This window comes from Mobula birostris, chromosome 4, assembly GCF_030028105.1.
Source record: "Mobula birostris isolate sMobBir1 chromosome 4, sMobBir1.hap1, whole genome shotgun sequence".
Lineage (NCBI taxonomy): Eukaryota > Metazoa > Chordata > Chondrichthyes > Myliobatiformes > Myliobatidae > Mobula > Mobula birostris.
Genome location: NC_092373.1, coordinates 54,452,621 through 54,479,945, shown reverse-complemented (window position 1 = coordinate 54,479,945; position 27,325 = coordinate 54,452,621). Strand labels below are relative to the sequence as shown.

The 27,325-nt window shown below is 42.6% G+C and overlaps 1 protein-coding gene across 5 annotated transcripts in view; it reads right to left on the bottom strand.

Annotated features, from left to right (window-relative positions):
• Positions 1–27,325, bottom strand: part of kcnab1a (potassium voltage-gated channel subfamily A regulatory beta subunit 1a) — a 426,617-nt gene that overhangs the window by 51,085 nt on the left and 348,207 nt on the right. For 4 of the 5 annotated variants that reach the window (XM_072255366.1, XM_072255368.1, XM_072255364.1 and 1 more), the window contains 2 exons: positions 14,029–14,108; positions 3,631–3,675 (listed from right to left, as the gene is read on the bottom strand). In XM_072255366.1, coding sequence (XP_072111467.1) covers positions 3,631–3,675; positions 14,029–14,108 — 125 coding nt within the window. The remainder of the gene's footprint in view (positions 1–3,630; positions 3,676–14,028; positions 14,109–27,325) is intronic. The other variant, XM_072255365.1, reaches the window with a different exon arrangement.

Here is a 27,325-nt window from a genome sequence, read left to right as displayed (position 1 = left end):
CACAGCCACTGAGGATGTGCTCCAGGGTTCCTCGCTTGGAGCACAGTGGGCACGCAGATGACTCTGCCTTGCCCCATGTGTGCAGGTTTGATGGGCTTGGAAGCACATCGTACACCGCCTGGATGAGAAATTGGATGCGGTGTGGTTCGGCTTTCCAAAGATCAGCCCAGGTCACTTTCCTCTCAACTGCATTCTCCCATCTTGTCCAAGCTCCCTGTTGCTTCATTCCCACCACCTTGCAGGCTCTCGTCTCCTCCACTACTGCTCTCACCTCCTCCTGAACTAGACAACACCTTTCCTTCCCTCTGGTGTCCATTTGGGGAGTTGGAAAGGATCCTAGCCCAGCTCGGCCTTGTGTGACCACTCCCACCAGCCTCCTGTGACACAGCCTCGCCTCTGCCTCCTGAACAGCTTCCTCTGCCCTCCACTTCCTGCCAGCACTTACTTGGATCCCTGCTCTAGCCACCTTTGGGTCACTTGAGTCCCTATACTGTAGCACTTCTCTGGCTCTTGTTACCTCGAATTCTTCCTCCAAGGATTTGAAGGGCAGTTGCAGGTTGTTGTGGTGTCCATAGAGTGTGATGCTGCTCAGGCTCTTTGGCAGCCCCAGCCATCTCCTGAGGTGGTTGCTAACCCTCCTCTCTAAGGTTTCGACTGTCGAGATCGGAACTGCATAGGAGGAGGAGGGGCCAAGGATTCTGGGAAGAATGCCATGCTGATACACCCAGGCTTTAAACTTCCCAGGTAGGCCAGATTTGTCCACAGATTTCAGCCAGCCATCCAACTCAGTGCAGGATGCCTGAATGGATGTTGTGTCCCTTAAAGAGCTGTCAAAAACTTTGCCTAAGCTCTTGACCGGCTTTTCTGTGATGGTTGGGATGGCTGTGCCTGCGATGCTGAACCGGAACTTGTTCTCTACCTTCCCTTTCCTCAGCACCATCGATCTTGATTTTGCAGGTTTGAAACACATCCGGGCCCAATCCACCAGCCTTGCAGAATCCTCCGGCAGCCTGGGACTGATTCTGTGGTGACTGTGAGGTCATCCATGAATGCCCTGATAGGTGGTTGCCGTTGAGCGGAATTCATTCTGGGCCCTCTGCACTCTGGTTCAGCAGACCTAGTGAGCATGTTCATGGCTAGGGAGAACAGTGTCACTGAGATAGTGCACCCTGTGATGATGCCGATCTCTGCCTTGTGCCAGGTTGATGTAATTGCTTCTGAAGAGACCCTCATCCTGAAGTTGCTGTAATAATCAGCGATAAGGTCTCTGATTCTGCTGGGGACGTGATATTTGGTCAGTGTGAGTTGCACCAGCTTGTGTGGAATGGAGCCATATGCATTTGCCAGGTCGAGCCGCAACACTGACAGGTTGCCCTTGTTCTCTCTGGCCTCCCTGATGAGCTGTGTCACCACACCGATGTGCTCCAGACAGCCCGGCATCCCTGAAATGCCACCCTTCTGGACTGATGTATCAATATAGATGTTCTTTGCTAGGTAGGTGCACAGCCAGTTAGAAATTGCACTGAAGAAGATCTTTGCCTCGACACACAGCAGGGAGATGATGCGAAACTGATCTATCTGGGTGGCATTTTCCTCCTTCGGGATCCACACCCCTTCAGCCACTCTCCACTGTTCTGGGATCTTCCCCCTTCTCCAGAAGATTCTCAGGATCTTCCACAGACGCAGCAGGAGTTTGGGGCAGTTCTTGCACACTTTGTACGAGGTGTTGCTTGGTCCTGGAGCCAAGCTTGCCCTTGCTTTGTGGACGACCTCTCTGACTTCCTTTAGTTGCAGCTCTGACATGTCGAACTGCACATCCGGCTCAGGTGGGTCTATTAGGATGTCGCACTCTCCCAACTCCTGCTGTCTTTCAGGATCATTATATATCTTCTTCAGATGTTGGTCTATGTCTTCCTGCAAACAGGCCAGTTTTCCACTGCGCTTCTCCCCCAGCAACTCCTTGGTGAACTTGAAGGGGTTGGCGATAAAGGCAGCACGTTTTTGAGCCCTTTCACGACGCTGCCTCTGCTGCCACTCTGCCCTGCGGTGGACCCTAATCTTCTTTCGTAGTATGCACATCAGCTGGGCCAAGCCAATGCACTCCTCTTCTCCTGCCTCCTTGTATTGGACTTCAGCACTTTCATCTCCTGCCTGATGTTGTGGATCCTCAATGCTCTTCGGTTCTTCGAGTAAGATGTTTTGGAGCCTTCCTTCTCCTCTTCTCCGAACCATTCAGCTGCGATACTGACAATAATTGTTGTCATGGCTTGCAGCTTCCTATCGACCCCTCACTTCGCCGTTGCCTCCAGAATTTGGTTAACATCTTCATCAAACTGCTTCCACAGTGAAGTCATGTTAGCTGCAGGCCATTTGATCTGCCTCCTGTTAGACTTCATGTTCGAGGGATTAGTTTGCAACACTTGGAGGTTCCGGGCACTATGGGGTGACTTCGGGCCTGGCCCCTCCTTCGTCCCACCAGGTTGGACATCTGCGCGTTGTGCTGCTCCTGCTCCCGCGAAACACTTCATCCTCGCTTGGTGGATCTTCAAGCCGCGATCGTTCTTGAAGATTTTGCCACATGCACACTGCTTCCTCATCGTCGTTTGTTCATTCACATTTATCCACATTAAATTGCATCTGCCATGAATTTTCCCACTCACCTAACCTATCCAAGTCACCCTGCATCCTCTTAGCATCCTCCTCACAGCTAACACTGCCGTCCAGCTTCATATCATCCGCAAACTTGGAGATGTTGCATTTAATTCCCTCGTCTAAGTCATTAATATATATTGTAAACAACTGGGGTCCCAGCACTGAGCCTTGCGGTACCCCACTAGTCACCGCCTGCCATTCTGAGAAGGTCTCATTTATTCCCACTCTTTGCTTCCTGTCTGCCAACCAATTCTCTATCCACATCAATACCGTGTGCTTTAAGTTTGCACACTAATCTCCTGTGTGGGATCTTGTCAAAAGCCTTTTGAAAATCCAAATATACCACATCCACTGATTCTCCCCTATCCACTCTACTAGTTACATCCTCAAAAAATTTTATGAGATTCGTCAGACATGATTTTCCTTTCACAAATCCATGCTGACTTGTGTCTGTGAAGTAACTGTAGAAGGAAGGCACCATGGCTGTTAATATGACCTCAGCAAAATGATGGAATAGTGGTAAGTAAAAAAAAACTGCAGTTCATTGCCCATACTGTTGACTTGCATAGATTTTTAAAGTTCAAATATCAATTTTCAAATCCTTTAAAATTAATTCTAACTATAGACCAAATTATTCCAAATGTTAAGCCTTAGTGGCAATTGTGTATATCTACTGATGAATGATTTGTTTCATCAGTTTTGAAATTGGAGTGCAGCAAATACTCAATCACAAACTTAATTGATTGTACTTATCTCCAAATGTTTTCTTATTTCTTTTGAAAAAAGAAACAAGTTCACATTTAGCCGAATTCAAGTTCTGGGCACTGTTTCACATTTGTCTCAAATTTTGGTGAAGACAGAATTTATGAATTTGGAATAGTTTTCCAAAGAAGATATCTGTAGACAAAACAGGAGTATTGGGAAAACAGGAACATTCAAACTCTGCAAGAGTCTCAAATTCAACAACAAAAATATTACCTCCAGCCTTTTTTCTTGATGATGTTTCCAAGTATGATCTCTGCCCTGAAATAATATTGAATTGATTAATGTTGCAAGTTCTAGCATCTAACTATACTACGTGCATATGGACAAAAAGTAAATTTGACTTATTTGAATGTATTATACAACATTACAGATACTTCACTTTAACAGATCTTCAATTAGAAAATAAATCTAATGCATTCAGATGTGATCTTGGTGGGTAGGTTTCAACCATTTGCAGCACAGATGGTAATAATACCATCCCTAGTGTGGGTTGCAGTCATACAGTATCCAACATGCTGTAAATGAGCTACTTAAGTGAGCGAGTAAAGCAATTTCACAGTAAATTACCCCAGCCACCTGAAGGATTAGAAACTATGAAAGACTCTCTAAAGAAGAAATTGGCCAGGTAACCTTAGTCTTTTAATGTTACTCACATGTATAAAACCATTTACTGTATATAGCAGAATAGCATACACAACAAATGGATTTTGAAGCTACAATTCTCATCAATATTTTAAGCAGTTACCCAATCTTTATTTGACGGTGGCCATGCTGCATAAAAATAATAAGCACTGGGTACTGCCAACACTGTTGATTTACTTCAGTTGACTAGAAATTGCGATGAAGTGTCTCAACACAGCAACTGGACACAGTACACGTTGCCTTACTGGCAGTGAGGTCATTGCAGTTCTTTTTGTGTTGTTTTCCTGTAGTGAAGCAACACAGGAAAACTTCTGGAAACACACTCTTTTCACTGTTCAATATTCTCCAGAGAATAGTATTGCTGTTTCAAAGTACAATATTTCAGTTCAGTCAATCAAGTTTTATACACTTCAATTAAACAGAAATCTAGATGCCACCATGACACCGAGGAGAAAAAAAATCCTCTAATTATCCTCATCTTCAATGCTTCAAGCACTGCACAGTGACAGATACGTTTCATTTTAACGAAGACCACGCTACCTGTTTGGATTCTAACCTTTTCACACCAATTATTTCTGTTCATATCACTTAAAGAGGAACATCACTTTTGGGAATGAACTTTCAATGTTAAGATATCCTCTCTCTAAATATAATCCTATTAGGCAAGACAGTCTTATTAAAACAATCACTCTGAGGAAATATGCATCCCAGGCAAGGTTGACATTTACTACTGAATTTCTCACAAAGTGAAATTGAATGCACATTAAATAGAACCATAGAACACTACAGTACAGAAAACAGGCCATTCGCCCTTCTAGTCTGTGCCAAAACTTTATTCCGCTAGTCCCATTGACCTCCACCCAGTTCATAATCCTCCACACCTCTCTCATCCATGTATCTATCCAATTTGTTCTTAAAACTTAAGAGTGAGCCCGCATTTACCACGTCAGATGGCAGCTCGTTCCACATTCCCACCACTCTCTGAGTGAAGAAGTTCCCCCTAATGTTCCCCCTAAACCTTTCCCCTTTCACCCTAAAGCCATGTCCTCTCGTGTTTATCTCTCCTAATCTAAGTGGAAAGAGGCTACTTGTATTTACTCTGTCTATACCCCTCATTATTTTGTAAACCTCTATCAAATCTCTCCTCATTCTTCTATGCTCCAAGGAATAAAGTCCTAACCTGTTCAATCTTTCCCTGTATTCAACTCCTGAAGACCCGGCAACATCTTAGTAAATCTTCTCTGCACACTTTCAATCTTACTGATATCCTTCCTATAGTTAGGTGACCAGAACTGCACACAATATTCCAAATTTGGCCTCACCAATGTCTTATACAACCTCCCCATAACATCCCAACTCTTATACTCAATACTTTGATTAATGAATGCCAGGATGCCAAAAGCCTTCTTTATCACCCTGTCCACCTGTGACGCCACTTTCAGGGTTCACTTTCCTTTGTTCCTCCGCACTCCTCAGTGCCCTACCATTTACTGTGTATGTCCTACCTTGATTTGTCCTTCCAAAATGCAACACCTCACACTTGTCTACATTAAATTCCATCTGCCATTTTCTAGCCCATTTTTCCAGCTGGTCCGGATCCCTCTGCAAGCTTTGAAAGCCTTCCTCGCTGTCCACAACACCTCCAATCTTAGTGTCATCAGCAAACTTGCTGATCCAATTTTCCACATTTTCATCTAGATTATTGATATAGACAACAAACAACAATGGTCCCAGCACAGATCCCTGAGGCACACCACTAGTCACAGGCCTCCAGTCTGAGAAGCAATCATCCACTACCACTCTGTCTTCTCCCACACAGCCAATTTCGAAACCAGTTTACAACCTCTCCATGGATACCTAGTGTCTGAACCTTCTGAACTAACCTCCCATGTGGGACCTTGTCAAGGGCCTTACTAAAGTCCATGTAGGCAACATCCACAGCCTTTCCTTCATCTACTCTCTTTGTAACCTCCTCAAAAAACTCTACAAGGTTCGTTAAACACGATCTACCACACACAAAACCATGCTGACTATCCTTAATCAGCCCTTGGCTGTCCAAATACTTGTATATCTGATCTCTCAGAACACCTCCCAATAATTTACCTACTATTGATGTTAGGCTCATTGGTCTGTAATTGCCTGGTTTACTTTTAGAGCCTTTTTTAAACAATGGAACAACATGAGCCACCCTCCAGTCCTCTGGCATTGCACTGGTGGCTAAGGACATTTTAAATATTTCTGCCAGGGCCCCTGCAATTTCTACACTAGTCTCTCTCAATGTCCGAGGAAATATCCTGTAAGGCCCAGGGGATTTATCTACCTTTATTCGCTATAAGGCAGCAAGCACCTCCTCCTCTTTAATCTCTATTTGTTCCATGACACTACTGCTTGTTTCCCTTCCTTCCATATATACTCTGTCAATTTCTTGAGTAAATACTGATGAAAAAAAACTGTTTAAGATCTCCCCCATCTCCTGAGGCTCCACACATAGATGACCACTCTGATCTTCTAGGGGACCAATTTTGTCCCTTACTATCCTTTTACTCTTAACATACTTGTAGAAACCCTTCAGGTTTACCTTCACATTATCTGCCAAAGCAACCTCATGTCTTCTTTTTGCCTTCCTGATTTCCTCCTTTAGTATTTTCTTACATTTTCTATACTCTTCAAGTACCTCATTTGTTCCTAGTTGCCTATACCTGCTATAGATCTCTCTTTTTTACTTAACCAGATCACCAATATCCCTTGAAAACCAACATTCCCCATGCCTGTTAACTTTGCCTTTAATCCTGGCAGGAACATGCAAACTCTGCACTCTCAAAATTTTGCCTTTGGAGGCCTTCCACTTACTGAACACATCCTTGCCAGAAAACAACTTATCCTGATCCAGTCTTCCTAGATCCTTTCTCATCTCCACGAAATTGGCCTTTCTCCAATTTAGAACCTCAACTCGAGGACCAGATCTATCTTTATCCATAATTAACTTGAAACTTGAGAGAATATCGAGTATTAAGACCATGGCCAAGTAATGCAAACAGCTGTGGTCACCACATTACAGGAAGGATGTGACTGATTTTGGAGAGAGTTCTGCAGATATTGCCCAGACTGGAAAATGTTCTGAGGAAAGATTGATAGCCAGTTGTTTTTCATTTCAGAGACCAAGGGAGGATTAAATCGAGGTGTATGAAATTATGAGGAGTCTAAGCAGAAAAAATTGGAAGGACCCCATTTCTGTTTGTAGAGATGGCAAATGAAAAGGTACAAAGATTTATGGCAATTGGCAGAGGGAAGATCAGGGAACATAATTATCACTGAAAGGATGGCAGTGGTCTTTGCCTAAAAGAGCGGTAAAGGTAGAAACTCTAGTCACATTTAAACAATGCAGTGGATTCCGGTTAATTGGGACACATCGTGACCAGTACATTTTGGCTGAATTAAGCAGCTGCCCCAATTAGCCAAAGTTTCATGGAAATAGCTAAAAAGGTATAAACAAGACAAACTACAGTTTAACTGAGTAACAAATTACATATTTAAATGAAATACAGAACAAATTAGAACACTAAAAATACTACTAAAGTACTATAAAACTGGCATTATTTCCTAATAGTTATCAACAGAGGAATTCATCTGGTGTTTGCTGCCGTGTGTGGGGTGTCCAGGGAGGGTTAGCACCTCTGGTGAAGAGGCTTGTTGAGTCCATTCTGGGGCAGCTCTCTCACGTGTGGTCCCCACTAGACACTCAGCTCTCACCTGTGGTTCCAAATAACTGTTAGCATAAGACAGCAGCCATACCCTGGTACACCGCTTTGACAGGCAGGCTGGGCTCAACTAGGTGAGGGTAGCCAGCGGGCCTCATACCCCGGTGAGATAGGGACATGCCTGTCCTAGCATGTGAAGCCAGCTCTGACAGACTGGGTGGATGAAATCAACAATGAGATCCAATGGCCAAGAAGGTGGTTCAGGGAAACTCTGTGGAGAGCTAATGGCTTGATAAGGCACAGAAGTAGTCACGGTTATCCACTGCACCTAAGGAAGACTCGCCCAGTCTGTGGTGACTACTTGTACCACTGGACCTGGACCTCCAAGGTCAAGGGAGTGAACTGTCCTAGTCCACTATAAAAACACCCACACACAGGTTTCACTGTCAGCATTGGATACGATGGACAAACAACAAATTGTGTGTTCTCTTGATTGACTGCAAATGAAAAAAGTCAGCACAGACACCTGCTGCAGATAATGGACTGCCTTCATACAATGCTTTCAATGACTGTATCCTGCAAATCTTCATTTTCATTGTAGCATTCAAGTTGATTGTTGATGTCTTAAAAATTCTTTGTATTCCTACCTTATAGTAGTAAACTTGTTTCATTTTCACTCCTGGCTGTTTCTGGCATCTCCAAGCCTGTATGCTTGAAACCACAGTGAGCAAAACGGTTCTGAATTGTCTTACTGCTTACTACTCGCCAACTATCAGTGACAAAGATCATTGCTTTTTGAACACAAACACAAGCAACTGATGCTATTTCAAAAGTGTTTGCTCTAAGCATGGTGTAATGTCTAATGGCCATGCACATTCACTAGTTAAAGACTGTTTGGCAACAGTCTCCTGTCCCAATTAAGTTGCATAGTGTCACAAATAAGCAAAGGGAATCCAGCTATTTTCTCAATTAGTTTTTGTTCTTTTAGAGATGTTTCAAGTAAGTGGCTACCCCGATTAACCAATGTTCCAATTAACTGGAATCCACTGGGTACATGCATTAAGTGCTGTAACTGTAGGGCTAGAAGGGGGATTTACATTGGGAAAGAGACTTTGATAAACTAGGTATGGCACAGAAGTCACTCATAAGCCAGACTGGATAAGTCAGCAAATATCATTTTTCAAAAGACATTAAAGGATTTTATGATCATCTGAACCTATCAGGGCTGAAGGGAATGAAACTACCACCACAGTTCAAGATTTTGAAGAACAACTGATTTGTTAAACTGCTACAGGAGTTCTGGAAGGGAGTGGTAACAGAATTTGACTTTGGGATTAGTAAACTCATTCTCCAGATTACTCCAGTAAAATTATGATTATATTATACAGCGCTCTACACGTAATCACTCAATATTAACTGATCTCCCTGAATGTAAAATTGCTTTCTAGGAGTTAAGTTCCGATATCAAACACAGTATAATAAAAAGATTCCCTTTGGTGCCCACAGCTGTTTCTGCTCTAACATAGCAAAAGAAATTTCCCAGGATAAGTGCTCCATCCACCGGACATAAACTGGATGTAACCTAGCCCTCTGCATCACAGCTGCTGCTACATGCTCACAGAACTGACAATGGCCAAAGAAGATGACTTTAGCCCATGTCACACTATGGAAACTAGGTTTGCAGTCTCCAAATTACCCTTTTGAGGAAATCATTACCTGAAAAGATACCCACCAGAGCAAACAGCAAGGGCAAACCTTAGTGAGAAGCATCCCTCCCTACTAATCTCCCTCTTGGCACTTATCCCTACAAGCAGCCTAAGTGCTACACCTGTCCATTCACCTCCTCCCTTACCTCCATTCCAAGTGGGGCAACACTTCACCTGTGAATCTGCTGGGGTCGTCTGTTAATGTCCAATGCCGCCTCCTCTACATTGGTGAGACCTGCTGTAAACTGGGAGACCACTTCATCGAGCACCTCAGCTCCATATGCCAAAAGTGGAACTTCCCAGTGGCCAATCATTTTAATACCCATTCCCATTCTGGCAAGTCAGTCTATGGCCTCCTCGTATGACAAGATGAGGCTACCCTCCGGGTGGAGGAGCAACACCTTGTATTCTGCCTGGGTAGCCTCCAATCTGATGGCATGAATATTGTGCTGGTTAAAAAAACATTCCTGCCACCTCTCCACTTCTTCAGTTCCCCTCTATGGCCTTTCACCTCTTCTCACCTGTCCATCACTTCACACTGGGTCCACTCCTCCCTCCCTTTCTCCTATGGCCCACTCTCCTCTACTACTAGATTCCTTCTCCTCCAGCCTTTACTTTTCCCACCTCCCTGGCTTCACTATCACTTTCTAGCTAGCCTCCTTCACCTCCTCCCCACCACCTTTTTATTCTGGCATCTTCCCCCTTCCTTTTCAATACTGAAAAAGGGTCTTGGCCTGAAACGTTGACTGTTTATTCATTTCTATACATACTGCCTGACCTGCTAAGTTCCTCCAGCATTTTGTGCGTGCTGATTTACATTTGCATGTTCAGCTTGCACTGATGTCATCAAGACCCAAATACATTTTCAAGTCAGGACTGCACAAGAGAGCTGCTGTAGAGTCCCTACTAGGCCAAGCATCAGGACAGCAGGATCTGGTCACCACATTATAGGAACGATGTACCTTCTTTGAGACTGTGCTATCACAAAGAAGACACAACAGCATCTCTACTTTCGTAGGGGTTCACACAGATTCAGCATGCCATCAAACACTTTGTCAGACTTCTCTAGACGCACAGTGGAGATACGCTAACTGGTTGCATAAAGGTCTGGTGTGGAAACATCAGTGACTAGGAACGGAAAAGACTACAGAAAGCGGCGGATACAGCGCTGTCCGTCACAGGCAAAGCCCTCTCCAGTGAGTACATTTACATGGAACGCTGCCATAAGAATGCGCCAGCCATCATCAAGGAACCCTCACCATCCAGGCTATGCTCTCTTCTCACTACCAACGGACAAGAGGCATAGGAGTGCAACCCAACAGGTTCTGAAGCAGTTAGTACCTTACAGCCACCAGGCTCCTAAACTACAGTCACCACAACTCTGAACTGATTCCACATCCTGTAGACTCACTTTCAAGGACTCTTTACAACTCATGTGTTCAGTATTATTTTACTTACACAATTTGTCTTCTTTTGCACATTTGCTATTTGTCAGTCTTTGTTTATGTATAGTTCTTTTGTAAATCCTATTGTATTTCTTTACTGTAAATACCTGCAATAACATGAATCTCAAGGTGATTTATGATAACAGATATATACTTTGATTATAAATGTCAAAGTTCAAAGTGAATTTATTATCAAATTACATGTGTGTTACCATATACAACCCTGAGATTCAATTTTTGCAGGCATTCACAGTAATGCAATAGAATCAATGAAAAACTACACCCAAAGACTGACAAGCGACCAATGTTCAAAAGACAAACTGTGCAAATACAAAATAATCAAGTAAATAAATAAATAAATCTGAGAACATGAATTGTTGAGTCCTTGAAAGTGAGTCCATAGGGTGATTTGTTCAGAATTGAAGTGAGTGAAGTTATCCACGCTGGTTCAGGGGCCTGAAGGTTGAGGGGTAATACTGTTCCTGAGTGTAGTGGTGTGGGATCTAAGGCCCCTGTATCCCCTTCCTGATGGCAACAGTGAGAAGAGAACATGACCTGGATGGTGGGCTTCCTTGATGTTGAATGCTGCTTTCTTGGGGCAGTGCTCCGTCTAGATGTGCTCAATGGTGGGGAGGGCATTTCCTGTGATGGACTGGGCTGTATCCACCATCATGTGTAGGCTCTTCCATTCTTTGGCATTGGAGTTTCCATACCAGACAGTGCTGCAACCAGTCACGATAATCACTGTGCATCTAGAGAAGTTTGTCACAGTTTAAGTTGTCATGCCGAATCTGCACAAACTTCTAAGAAAGTAGAGGCGCTGCCGATTCATCATCACCCTTGATTTGGCCAACAACAGTCATGTTGTCAGCCCTCTTAAATATGGTGTTAGAGTGTTACTTAGCCTCACAGTCATAAGTGTGAAGCGAATAGAGCAGGGGACTAAGCATATAGCATTATGGTGCTCCTGTGCTGATGGAGATTGTGGCGGAGATGTTGTTGCCAATCCGAACTGACTGGTGTCTGCAAGTGAGGAAATCGAAGATCCAATTGCATAAGGAGGTATCCAGATCTAGGTCTTGGAGATTATCGATTAGTTTCGAGGGGAAGTTAATGTTGAATATAGAGTTGCAGTCAATGAAAAGCATCCTGATGTATGCATCTTCACTGTGCAGATGTTCTAGAGATGAATGAAGAGCCAATGAAAAAGCACCTGTTGTTGACCTGTTGTGGGAGTAGGGAAATTGGAGCAGATCCAAGTCACTTCTCAGGAAGGAGTTGTATGCTTCATGATCAATGTCTCAAACCTCCTCATCACTGTGAATGCAAGTGCTACTGGACAATAGTTATTGAGGGAGGTTACCACATTCTTCTTGGACACCGGCATGACTGAAGCCTGTTTGAAGCAGGTGGGTACCTCAAATTGTTGGGGGTTTGTGAAGGTGCCTCCATGTTTTGCTGGACAAAGTGAGCATAAAAGGTCATCTGGGAGTGAAACTTTGTTGCCACCCATATTACTTGGTTTTGCTCTGGTGGATGTGATAAAAACACCTGCTGGATATCCTTCTGTGTTTCATGTTTGCTCCACAATTGCAACCTGGCTTGTGAGATGGCTTTCCGGAGATTGTACTTCGACCTCTTGCACTTTCCTTGGTTGCCAGATCTAGATGTCAGCAATCTAACCCTCAGCAGACTGCAGATCTCTTGGTTTATCCAGGGCTTCTGGTTGGTGAAGACACAGAATAATTTTGTGGGGACACATTCATAAAGCCTGTGACAACTGTAGTATATTCATTCAAGTCCTCTGATGGGTCCTTGAACATGCTCCAGTCCACTTTCAACTTTGACTTGGATTGTGACTTAAATCTGGAAAGAGTTCAGAAGATATTGCCTAAGATGGGAAGTGTTAGCTTTGAGGAAAAATAGCTAAAAATAAATTTCCTTTATTTGACCAATAATACTCATTTGACAATGCCAGATTAGGCTCCTCCTACTCAGACTCCTCACCCCACTCCACACATTTAGCCTGCTTTGTGGACACACAATTTTATATTGCACTTGGCGGGAAGGTTTTAGCACGGCCTTGGCAATTCTGCTGTGAGCAACCGGGAAATTTACTTCCAATCTAACTTTTTTTTATGAAAACTCACTGACATAAAAATTTAGCAAACAGGCAAATATTGTTAATATATGTATATTAACATAATCATGTCCAAAGGCAGTATGACCTTTGAAAGGTGGAACAGCCTGGAAGGGTTGTAAGGCCTTCTCAAACACCTCCTAATCACAAGAATTTACAGAGTGAATGCACAAAGAAATGCCTGCAAAATAGATCTTGGGTATAGAGACAAACACTACATAGAGTGCTGCTCCATAAACTTGCAAATGCACAGGACTTTGCCAGATCTGGTCTCACCCAAGCTCCATATACACACAGTACCACTTCAGATGTGGTCTTACCAATGCTTCACTTTCACACAGTACCCGTCCCAGGTGTGGTCTCATCAAAGCTCCACATAATTTGTGAAACATTTCTTGGGTCTGTTATTCCGTTTCTCTTGCAAGAAAGACTATTGTACCAACAAGCCTCTATAATTCCTTCTGTACTTATACATTAGCTTTCTACATTTCTTGTATCAGTGTTTCCAAGCTTTTCTGTACTAAAACATACACTCACTGGAAAAATTCGGGTTTTCTATACTCCCTACCACAGCAAATAACCTTACAAATTCTCACATTGTATTCCACCTGCTAACTTCATTGTCCACTCATTCTCCGCTACATCCCTTTACAGACTCTTCTTTCCCTTACAACTTACTTTTACAGCTAGCTAGGTACTTTCAACGAACTTAGATTGCTGTGTATTTTGCAGTATACTTTATCTTTTGGAAATAATTATTCATAGACTATTTTAAAATATTAATGTATGTACATACAATAAGCATAAACTTCTGCATGAAAAAGGTTTTGTACAATAATGCAGTTTTAGAAATTACATACCAAATGTTAAGTTTCTATTTGATAATATAATCTCAAATACAAAATGGTGGTGTTATCTAAATACCTTGACTCCATTTCTTTTCCTTTAAGCACACTCAAAGAATAAATAAATTCACTTACTTGCCAGCTGCATACACCTCTGCTGTATCAAACAAATTTACTCCATGCTCATAAGCAATTGTCATAAGTTCCTCAGCCACCTATAAATACAGAATATTAAAAAAAAGTGAAGTTGAGCAGAATAAGTTGTCTGATTCCATGCCCAAGGGCTATTTTCCTCCTCCTACATTCAATAGTTATCATGAGTATTCAGTTCTATTGGGCCTAGGACAATATGCATTGGACAAAAAGAAAGCTCATCTTAGTCATAGAGTCATACAGCTCAGGAACTGGCCATTTGAGCTAATTGGTTCATGCCAACCAGGATTCCTATCTAAGCCTGTCCCATTTGTGTGTGTTTGCTCCATATCTGTGTCAACCTTTCCTATCATAAAGTCTGGATCATTGTCTCTTTAAAAAGCAAGAATTATTTTGCTTTTCCCAGTTCTCTAAAATCACATTTGACACTACATGTGCAAATATTTACAATACTTGGACTTCAGGTCAAACACTGCATGCTGTTCTGGACCCCACATTACAGGAAAGATGTTATTGCATGAAAGAAGGCCTATAAAGGTTCAGCGATGGGGACTGGTTGGGTATGCTAGGATTGTTTTCTTTGGATGAAAGGTCACTGAGAGAAGATACATGAAAACCGATAAAATTATGAGGGGACTATTTTACTAAACGGAGCAAAGACCAGTGTGAACTTATTTAAAGTTGAAGGGCAGAAAGATTACAGGGATAAGTGGCAGAGGGATTATAGAGATGAGAGTTAGAGGATAGCTAGGATGAGGAAAAATATTTTTAACCAGAAGGCAGATGGCATCTGGAATTCACTACTTGAAAGGGTTGGAAAGACAGGAACCCTCTTCAGATTTAATGTAAATGTTAAATAATTTGATTAGAAGCCGAGTTCTGAACTATTGATTCAGTATTGATTCAGGAACATCAATTCAAATCCTGGCATGGATCCTAGGGAACTGAGATGTATGACGCTTAAAAGCTATAATTCATTTTAAAAAGTCGGCAGTAACAGAAAACATAGACATAGAAAGCCAGAGCAAGTAACAATCTTTTGGAGAAACTCAACGGGTCAAGTATCATCTATGGGGTGGGGGGGGGGGGGAAATGAATTGTTGACTTTTTGTCAAAACTCTGCATAAGGTCAGAGAGTGGAGAGGGAAGGTACAGGAATAAGGAAGAGAGGGTGCTGTTGAGACAAGAGCCAAGAGGTGATTGGTGGATTGACGATAGGTGAGGGATGATAGGTAGATGGAACCAGGTAGCAGAGGGGGAGAGGTGGAGTTGGGAGAGAGGGACAGGTGTATTATAGATGGAGGCAGGCAGAAAAAAGGCATTTGGAGCCAGGCAGGGGGAGCAGAGAAATACAGGCTACTAATACTGAAATCATTAGGAAGGAAGGTGAACTGAAAACCATTCAGGGAGAAGGAGGCAGAGGAGAGGATCTGTGGGTAAAATGTAAGGGTAGAACCTGGACTGGAGGGAATATGTGAAAGGAGACATAAGCGTGAGGATTCGAGGTGGATCAAAATATTCTTTTCCTGCCTTCACCTATCATGCATCTGTCTACATCTCCCAGCTCCACAACCCCTTATCTCTCTTCATTTGCCCCTCATCCTCACCCATCCTCAGGCTACCAATCACCAATGCCTTTGTCTTACCGCGTCCCCTCTCCTCCTTGTACTACCTATCTTCCTTCTCCACACTCAGTTCTGATACACGATTTGACCCGAAGTACACATACTTCCTTTCCCACCAGTGATGCTGCCTGACCCACTGATGGATTGTTGCTCCAGTTCCAGCATCTGCACCCTTTTGTGTCTCCAGTCATAGAAATCTATCTGGTTCACTCACGCTCTGGAAGGAAATCTACTCTCTTTACCCGAGTTTGGCTTGGATGGAATACACTTCATGGCTGACAACTACCTCTTCAGTCCAGGATCAACTGGGAATAGACAATATATTTCAGCATTACAAGCAATGTCTGCATCCAGTGAACGAACACAGAGGATAAAATGCTTGAGCATGTATCTGAAGACGAAGTGCTGGGAGGTGGATCTACGCCTGGTGATTTTATTGACAAGCAAAGACACAATAGCCTGAACAGCATCCTGCAATATTATAAATGTTCTACAAATCATGCAGGTTACCTTAGATAATATAAGTGGCTAATTGGTTAGGCAAATGAATTTCATTCTTCAAATAACTTGTTCTATTCACAAAACAAGAAATTACGAACAGTAATTATTGAGTCATTTGGCAATAACCATGAATGGTCTTTGAAACTATTTTTCTGAAGAATTTTAATATCAATGCAGATACATTTACTCAAACAATGTACTTTATTCCAAAGATCCACCTTGCCAACTATTTGTTCAGAGTATTGTATTGACATCTGCAAATAATCCGATTCACTTGACTCAGTAAACAGAGTAACGTTGTCCATCTGCAGGTTTCTTCAAAGGCTTCCCACTCCCAGCTTTGTCTTTGATCTACAAAGTTCGGAAAATGTTTTTCATATTTCCTTCCAGCATCAGAGAAGCTCCACCATAGCAAGATACAATCCCAATCTCGAAGAGTAGGAATCCAAGTGTTGGGACAATGTTGTATATTTGCTTAATAATCTATGTGACACTGCTCTGTTCAGGTTTGCTGGACAAATCTGAGAGCAAGATTGATCCAAACATCAATCAGCAGTCCATTTTGCACTTTTGAACTGAGAATGGTTTCAGGAATGAGGGATTTCAGCTATAGCATTTGACTGGAGAACTAAAGCTTCTCTCCTTAGAGTAGAGGTTGAAAGGGGATTTGATGGACGTGTACTTATTGGGTCTGTTCTGCAATTCAATCGCGAATTGATTTATTTTCCCTCTTAACCCCAGTCCCCTGCCTTCTCCTGTAAGCTTTGATACCCTTGCTACCTTTCGGGAATCCTGCACGTGGATTCCCAGGTCCCTTTGCACATCTGATTTCTGAATTTGCTCCCCATTTAGAGAATAATCTATGCCTTTATACCTTCCACTAAAGTGCATGACCATTTAATTCCCTACACTGTTGTAAACCTGCCACTTCTTCGTCCATTCTCCTAATCTGTCCAAGTCCTTCTGCAGACTCCCTGCTTCCACAGGGCCTCCACCTATCTTTGCATCATTGGCAAATGTGGTCACAAAGCCATCAGTTCTGTCATCCAGATAATTGATACGTGATATGAAAAGAAGTGCTCCCAACACACACCCTGCGGAACATCAATAGTGACTGGCAAGGCTCCATTTATTCCCATTATTTGCCTTCTATTAGTAAGCCAATCTTCTATCCTTGCTCGTATCTTTCCTATAATACCATGGACTCTTTATCTTCTTAAGCAGTCTCACGTGTGGCACCTTGTCAAAGGCCTTCGGAAAATCCAAGTAAGCAACATACATTGTCTCTCCTTTGTCAATCCTGCTTATTATATCCTCAACGTATTCAAACAGATTTGTCAGGTAAGATTTCCCCTTAAGGAAGCCATGCTGACTTTGACCAATTTTATTTGTGTGCCTCCAAGTAACCTGAAGCCTCTTCCTTAATAATGGACTCCAACATCTTTCCAACCACTGAAGTCAGGCTAACTGGCCTTCAGTTTCCTTTCTTCTACTTCTCTCCCATCTTGAAGAGTGGAGTGACACTTGCAATTTTCCAGTCCTCCAGAAACATTCCAGAATCTTGTCATTCTTGAAAGATCATTACTAATGTACCTCTTTCAGAACCCTGGGGTGCAGTCATCTGGTCCAGGTGACTTATCAATCTTCAGACCTTCCAGCTTCCTAAGCACCTTCTCCATAGTAACAGTAACTACACTCACTCAGTGCCCCCTGAAACACTCAAATTTCTGGCATACTGCTAGTGTCTCCCTCAGTGAAGACTGATACAAAATACTTTTGAGTTCATCCACCATTTCTCTGTACCCCATTATTAACTCTCCAGTATAATTTTTCAGCAATCCGATATCCACCCTCGCCTACCTTTTACTCTTTATACCTGTATTTCTGAAAAAACATTTAATATATTTGGCATCCTCTTTTATATTATTGGCTAGCTTACATTTATATTTCATCTTTTCTCTCCTTATAGCTTTTTTAGTTGCCTTCCACAAGTTTTTAAAAGCTTCCCAAACCTCTATCTTCTCATTAATTATGCCCTCTCTTTTGCTTTTACGCTGTCTAGAATCCCAAGCAGAGTTATCTCTAAACCCTTAAACCTAGGACTCAACAACTTCCTTTGCAACTGGATCCTTGACTTCCTGACCAACAGACCACAAATAGTAAAGACAGGCAGCAACATCTCCACGATGATTACTCCCAGCGCTGGTGTAACACCTGTGTAGTGCTTACTTTATCTCATATGACTGGTTGCTGCACTCCTTATGAGAAAATCTAATGACTTAGTACCACACTAGGTGCTAGTGGGCCATCAGAAGCTCTAGGTATCGGAAGGGCGCAGTGAATAGGAAATACACACTTCTGGAGGTAACTTCATAAAAATAGCAATATATACAACATATTTACATGACTAGGAACAATTTGAAATTCCAACATCCTGCTTAGTTTCCAAATCTGAAACATCAAACAAAAACCAAATTCTTGTTTAGTTAGAATCAGTGAGATTGTTTAGAATAACCTTTATTAGTTTAATTTCTTTAAATAAGTAGATGTAGTGTTATTCTCTATTTAAAGGTTTACAGACTAACCTTTCATTTGTTATTTATCACTAGTAAGTTAGGAAACTAACTGAATTCTTTTCTTAATTATTATGGTTAACTTCAGTTTCAGTTCAAGTCAATACTTTTAAACAAAGTAAATCTCATTCAGTAACTTATCAAAGTCTTTGCAAATATAACTAGTTCTTCCAGAAATTCAAATCCCGATCCTTTGAATGAGAAATAAACTTAAACATCCAACAGTATTAGATCCCCTACGTGCTGGTTCTTCGATCTTGGGTGGCTTGCCATCTTGTTTCTTGGATTGCTGGATGAAATAGAGGGTCATCCATGGAAAGTCAATTTGCAAAACTTGATATAAAAAAAACTGACCAAATCTTGAACACACATCTCTGCTGATACAGTCTCGCTTAAGTTGCTGCTTGTTATAGCCATAGCTTCAAAAAACATAGAAACATAGAAAACATACAGCACAATACAGGCCCTTCGGCCCACAAAGCTGTGCCGAACATGTCCCTACCTTAGAACTACCTAGGCTTTACCCAGAGCCCTCTATTTTTCTAAGCTCCATGTAGCCATCCAGGAGTCTCTTAAAAGACCCCATCGTTTCCACATCCACCACCACTGCCGGCAGCCCATTCCACGCACTCACCACTCTCTGCGTAAAAAACTTACTCCTGACATCTCCTCTGTACCTACTTCCAAGCACCTTAAAACTACGCCCTCTCGTGCTAGCCATTTCAGTCCTGGGGAAAAGCCTCTGACTATCCACACAATCAATGTCTCTTATTATCTTATGTACCTCTATCAGGTCACTTCTCATCCAAGGAGAAAAGGCCGAGTTCACTCAACCTGCTCTCATAAGGCATGCTCCCCAATCCAGGCAACATCCTTGTAAATCTCCTCTGCACTCTTTCTATAGTTTCCACATCTTTCCTGTAGTGAGGCATCCAGAATTGAGCACAGTACTCCAAGCGGGGTCTGACCAGGGTCCTATATAGCTGCAACATTACCTCTTGGCTCTTAAACTCAATCCCACGATTGATGAAGGCCAATGCACCATATGCCTTCTTAACCATAGAGTCAACCTGTGTAGCAGCTTTGAGTGTCCTATGGACTCGGACTCCAAGATCCCTCTGATCCTCCACACTGCCAAGAGTCTTACCATTAATGCTATATTCTGCCATCATATTTGACCTACCAAAATGAACCACCTCACACTTATCTGGGTTGAACTCCATCTGCCACTTCTCAGCCCAGTTTTGCAACATATCATTGTCCCGTTGTAACCTCTGACAACCCTCTACACTATCCACAACACCCCCAACCTTTGTGTCATCAGCTAATTTACTAACCCATCGCTCCATTTCCTTATCCAAGTCATTTATAAAAATCACAAACAATACAGGTCCCAGAACAGATCCCTGAGGCACACCTGGTCACCGGCCTCCATGCAGAATATGACCCATCTACAACCACTCTTTGCCTTCTGTGGGCAAGCCAGTTCTGGATCCACAAAGCAATGTCCCCTTGGATCCCATGCCTCCTTACTTTCTCAATAAGCCTTGCATGGGGCACCTTATCAAATGCCTTGCTGAAATCCATATACACTACACCTACGGCTCTACCTTCATCAATGTGTTTAGTCACATCCTCAAAAAATTCAATCAGGCTCGTAAGGTACCACCTGCCTTTGAGAAAGGCATGCAGACTATTCCTAATCATATCATGCCTTTCCAAATGTTCATAAATCCTGCCTCTCAGGATCTTCTCCATCAACTTACCAACCACTGAAGTAAGACTCACTGGCCTATAATTTCCTGGGCTATCCCTACTCTCTTTCTTGAATAAGGGAACAACATCCACAACCCTCCAATCCTCCGAAACCTCTCCCATCCTCATTGATGATGCAAAGATCATTGCCACAGGCTCAGCAATCTCTTCCCTCGCTTCCCACAGTAGCCTGGAGTATATCCTGTCTGGTCCCAGTGACTTATCCGACTTGATGCTTTCCAAAAGCTCCAGCACATCCTCTTCCTTACTAGCTACATGCTCAAGCTTTTCAGTCTGCTGCAAGTCATCCCTACAATCGCAAAGATCCTTTTCCGTAGTGAATACTAAGCAAAGTATTCAAGTAAGTACCTCTGCTATTTCCTCTGGTTCCATACACACTTTTCCACTGTCACACTTGATTGGCCCTATTTTTTCACGTCTTATCCTCTTGCTCTTCACATACTTGTAGAATGCCTTGGGGTTTCCCTTAATCCTGTCCACCAAGGCCTTCTCATGGCCCCTTCTGGCTCTCCTAATTTTATTCTTAAGTTCCCTCCTGCTAGCCATATAATCTTTCAGATTCCTATCATTAGCTAGTTTTTTGAACCTTTCATAAGCTCTTCTTTTCTTCCTGACTGGATTTTCAACAGCCTTTGTACACCATGGAACTTGTATCCTACCATCCTTTCCATGTCTCATTGGAACATACCTACTCAGAGCCCCACGCAAATTTCCCCTGAACATTTGCCACGTTTTTTCCCTATGTTTCCCTGAGAACATCTGTTTCCAATTTATGCTTCCAAGTTCATGCCTGATGGCCTCATATTTCCCATTACTTCAATTAAATATTTCCCTAACTTGTCTGTTCCTATTCCTCTCCAATGTTATAGTAAAGGAGATACAATTGTGATCATCATCTCCAAAATGCTCTCCCACTGGGAGACCTGACACCTGACCAGGTTCATTTCCCAATACCAGATCAAGTACAGCCTCTCCTCTTGTAGGCTTATTTACATATTATGTTAAGAAACCTTCCTGAACACACATAACAAACTCTACCCCATCTAAACCCCTCACTCTAGGGAGATGCCAATCAATATTTGGGAAATTAAAATGTCCCACCACAACAACCCTGTTATTATTACTCCGTTCCAGAACCTCTCTTCCTATCTGCTCCTCGATGTCCCTGTTACTATTGGGTGGTCTATAAAAAACATCCAGTGAGTTATTGACCCCTTCCAATTCCTAACTTCCACCCACAGACACTCGGTAGACAACTCCTCCGTGACTTCCTCTTTTTCTGCATCCGTGACACTACCTCTGATCAACAGTGTCACGCCCCCACCTCTTTTGCCTCCCTCCCTATCCTTTGAAACATCTGAAACCTGGCACTTGAAGTAGCCATTCCTGCCCCTGCACCATCCAAGTCTCTGTAACGGCCACAACATCATAGCTCCAAGTGCTGATCCACGCTCTAAGCTCATCCGCTTTATTCATGATACTCCTTGCATTAAAATAGACACATCTCAAACCATCAGACTGAGCACGTCCCTTCTCTATCATCTGCCTATCCTCCATTTCACACTGTCTCCAAGCTTTCTCTATTTGTGAGCTAACCTCCCTTTCCTCCATCACTTCAGTTCGGTTCCCACCCCCCAGCAATTCTAGTTTAAACTCTCCCCAATAGCCCTAGCAAACCTTCCTGCCAGGATATTGTTCTCCCTCGGATTCAAGTGCAAACCGTCCTTTTTGTACAGGTCACACCTGCCCCAGAAACCCTTTATCAATATCGTCTCTCCTCTAGGGATTTCACTCTGAGGTTTTTAAGTAAGTAGGGCAGAGATACTCACTACGAATTCCACTTATAACAATTTATATATTTGGTTTCTAATAGTTTGCTGTGTTTCTCTCGCTTGTCCACGCCTGTGTCAGCCATGCCTCGTTCTTGCATAGCTTCTTTTCACCCAAGTTCTCTTTTAAAAAAACAAAATCGGTAAATCTCATTTTCATCCCTCCACAGGTGGAGCTTTCTAAAATTACATCTTTGGCTTTAATTAATCTAGGTTACACTGGCATCCCACAAGATTGCATCCTCTATCCCTTATTCTACTTCCTATATATTCATGACTGTGTAGCCAAATTCTGCTCTAACTCCATCAACAAGTTTGCAGGTGATGCCCACTACAGTGATATCTCAAATAGTGATGAGTTGGAATACAGGAAGGAGGGGGTGTGATCTTTCATTATGCAGGATGCTTTACCAAGTCAGTGAGAGTTGTAGGCAGAGTTCATGGAGAAGGTTTGCTGTGTCGACAGCTCTCTACAGTTTCCTCGTGACATGTATCATGACTCCAAACTTTCTCTCAGGAAGGGTCGGAGGCAGTGTACATGGTCTTTCTTACATCAATGCTGCTGAGGTCAAAAAGGTTGCGTTTCAGATTCCTAGGAGTGAACACCACCAATAGCCTATCGTAGTCCATGACCAAGAAAGCTCAAAGTTCCCTTTATGTCTTCAGGAAGCAAAAGAAGTTTGGCATATCCCCTTTGACCCTCATTGACTTTTATCATTGCGTCACCTATCGGGATGCATCACAGCCTTGTATAGCCAGCTGCTCTGCTCGGGACCACAAAAAACTGCAGGGAGCTCAGCACATCACGGAAGCCAGACCCATGGACTCCAAGAACACTTCTTGTTGACTCAGTAAGACAGCCAGCATAATCAAAGACCCCACCCACCACAGACATTCGCTCTTCTCCCCATTCACAAGATCACGAGAAAGGAGCAGAAGTAGGCCATTCAGCCCATCGAGTCTGCTCCGCCACTCAACCATGAGTTAAGCTATTCTCCCACCTAGTTCCAATTTCCGGCTTTTTCCCCATATCCCTTGATACCCTGACTAATTAGATACCTGTCAATCTCCTCTTTAACACCCTCAATGATCGGGCCTCCACAGCTGTATGTGGCAACGAATTCCATAAATCCACAACCCTCTGGCTAAAAAAATTTCTCCTCATCTCTGTTTTAAATGGGTATTCTCTAATTCTAAGACTGTGGCCTCTTGTCCTGGACTCACCCATCAAGGGAAATAACCTTTCCACATCTACTCTGTCCAACCCTTTCAACGTTCAAAATGTTTCTATGAGATCCCCTCTCATTCTTCTATACTCTAATGAATACAGTCCAAGAGCTGATAAATGCTCCTCATATCTTAGCCCTTACATTCCAGGAATCATCCTCACAAATCTTCTCTGAACTCTTTCTAACATCAGTACATCCCTTCTAAGACAGGGGGCCCAAAACTACACATAGTATTCCAGATGAGGTCTCACCAGTGCCCCCAGAGAGCCTCATCAACACCTCCTTACTCTTATACACTATTCCTCTTGAAATGAATGCCAACATAGCATTCGCTTTCCTTACTGCCAATCCAACCTGGTAGTTAACCTTTAGGGTATCCTACACGAGGACTCTCAAGTCCTTTTGCACTTCCGATTTTTGAATTTTCTCCCCATCTAAATAATAATCTGCCCGATTATTTCTTCTTCCAAAATGTACAACCGTACATTTGTCAACGTCGTATCTCATCTGCCATTTCTTTGCCCACTCTCCTAAACTGACCAAGTCTCTCTGCAACCTTTCCGTTTCTTCAACACTTCCTGCTCCTCCACCTATCTTGGTGCCATCCACAAACTTAGCCACATAATCTAAATCATCAATATAAGCTGTAAAAAGAAGCAGCCCCAACACCGACCCCTGAGGAACACCACTAGTAACCGGCAACCAATCAGAATAGGATCCCTTTATTCCCACCCTTTGCTTTCTGCCTATCAGTCATTCCAATATCTTTCCTGTAATTCCATGGGCTCTCAACTTATTAAGCAGCCTCTAATGCGGCACCCTATCGAAGGCCTTTTGAAAATCCAAATACAGAACATCCACAGCCTCTCCCTTGTCAATCTTATTTGAGATTACCTCAAAAAATTCCAATAGGTTAGTGAGGCAGGATCTTCCCTTCATGAAACCATGCTGGTTTGGGCCTATCTTGTCATACACCTCGAGGTATTTCAAAACCTCGTCCTTGAGGATCGACTCCAATAACTTTCCAACTACCGATGTCAGACTAATAGGTCTGTAATTTTCTTTTTGCTGCCTCCCTCCTTTCCTAAACAGGGCAACTACATTTGTCACCTTCCAGTCCTCTGGAACCATGCCAGAGTCTATTAATTCCTGGAAGATCATTTCCAATGCCTCCACAATCTCTAAAGCCACCTCCTTCAGAACCCGTGGGTGCACCTCATCCGGACCGGGAGACTTATCTATTCTTAGTCCATTTAGCTTCCCAAGCACTTACTCTCTAGTAATCTTGACTGTACCTAATTCTATTCCCTGAGACCTCTGGCTATCAGGTATGTTGCTAATGTCTTCCACTGTGAAGACTGATGCAAAATACTCATTTAGTTCCTCTGCCATCTCTTTGTTACCCATTATAATTTCTCCAGCATCATTTTCAATCTGTCCTATATCTACCTGTGTCACTCTTTTACTCTTCATATATTTAAAAAAACTCTTAGTATCCTTTTTTTTATATTAATTACCAACTTCCTTTTGTAATTCATCTTTTCTTTCCTAATGACTTTCTTGGTTTCCTTCTGTACGTTTTTAAAAGTCGTCCAGTCCTCAGTTTTCCCACTAATTTTTGCTTCCTTGTACGTTGTCTCTTTTGCTTTTATTTTAGCCCTAATGTCTCTCTTTGGCCATATTTGTGCCATTTTTCCATTCATGGTTTTCTTTTTTCTTGGAATATATTTTTCCTGCACTTTCCTTATTTCTTGTAGGAGTTTCATCCAATTCTGCTCTACCGTCCCTCCATCTAGCTTACTTTTCCAATCAACTAGGGCCAATTCCTCTCTCATACCACTGTAATTTCCTTTGTTCCACTGAAATGTCGATACACCTGATACCAGGTTCTCCTTTTCAAATTTGAAACTGAAATCAATCATATTATGATCACTACTTCCAAGGGGTTCCATTACCTCCAGCTCTCCAACCGCCTCAGGTTCATTACACAGCACCCAATCCAAAAACAGTCGGTCCCCTGGTGGGCTTCTGGACAAGCTGGTCCAAAAAGCCATCCCGTAGGCATTCTACAAACTCCCTCTCCTGAGATCCATTACCTTCCTGACTTTCCCGATCCACTTTCATATTAAAATCCCGCACAATTATCTTGACATTTTCCTTCTGACACGCTTTTTCTATTTCCAGCTGTAACTTGTAGTCCACATCCCGGCTGCTGTTTGAAAGCCTGTATATAACTGCTATTAGTGTCTTTTTACCCTTGCCATTTCTTAATTCTACCCATAAGGATTCTACCTCTTCTGATCCTATGTCCCTTCTTTCTAGTGATTTGATATTGTTACTTACCATCAGGACCACGCCATGCCCTTTACCTACCTTCCTATCTTTCCTATACACTGTGTATCCTGGGATATTCAGCTCCCAATCGCATCCATCATTTAGCCATGACTCGGTGATGGCCACAATGTCATATCTTTTAACCTCTACCTGTACAACAAGGTCATCCACTTTATTTCTAATGCTGCGTGCATTTAAGTACAGTACATTTAGATTAGTATCTGTTACCGATTTTGCTTTATTGGGCATTATCACACTGTTATAAGACTATTGAATGATTCCTAGCATGGTAAGATGGACTCTTGACCTACTTTGTTATAACCTTTTACCTTACTGTTTACCTGCACTGCACTTGCACTATATGGTAATACTTCATTCTGTACTCTAGTTATTTCTGTACCCTGTTCTACATCAAAGCACTGTCATAATGAATTGATCCGTATAGATGATATGCAAGACAAGCCTTTCACGACCTTCATATATGTGACAATAATAAACTAATTTGCCAATTTTTAATTTACAAAAAGAATGTAAACACAGAGCATTTTTGATTCTTAACTCAAGTAGGTTCTGCATTTATTTGCAGTGCAATTCTATTTCAGGCTGTTATAGCCAGGGGTAGTAGAGGGGACAAGCTCCTACTATCTAATAAACGATCCCAATGGCATGCACCTTAAATAGCCTCTGATAACCAAGACCAGCTCCCGGCCTTCAATTGTGGCTGAGCTACCAAGCCCGGCGGAACCGTTTCTACCGACAAGAGAAAGGACTAAGGCAGGTTACTTCGGGCAGATGGAGTTTGTCAGCCATAGTTGGCAGCTCATCTAGAAGGAGGAAAAGGCTTTGGGAGTAAACCCCGAAGAAAAATCTGAAGCTGAAGTCCCTAAGGCAGATCTACATTGAGCTGAACACTGACTGGCAACTCCTGTGACGCTGCTGGTGCCAAACTGTATCGGTTTCTGCCAATGGATTTATCAGCTCTGTGGAGAGGGGGAACCTGCTACACGGCAAGAGCTTGCTCTCCATCTCAGATTGCCCTGGCTTACATATCATGCAGACAGCTGCGACACACTATCTACGGTCGACCTTGACCAACAGGGGGGTCTCCTCTCTGAATCCTATTTCAGTTCTCTAAATAATAAATAAAACAAAATAAATTCAAGACAATCAAAGAAAATTACCATATTTGCTTTACTGTATTTGGTGGTGACAATTTTTTGGGTTTAATTTTGTTGGCACCATCAGCAATAGTCAAATAAAAATGGGTAGCATTTAGCTTCTTAAACACCACTATAGCCCACAGATACACAATTGAACGTAGATGTCTGGGACATGCTGAGAGAATCAGGTCGAATATTCAGTTTGCTCTGCTAAAGGACTCAACATGGAGTCTAACTTTGTTAGGATTGTCA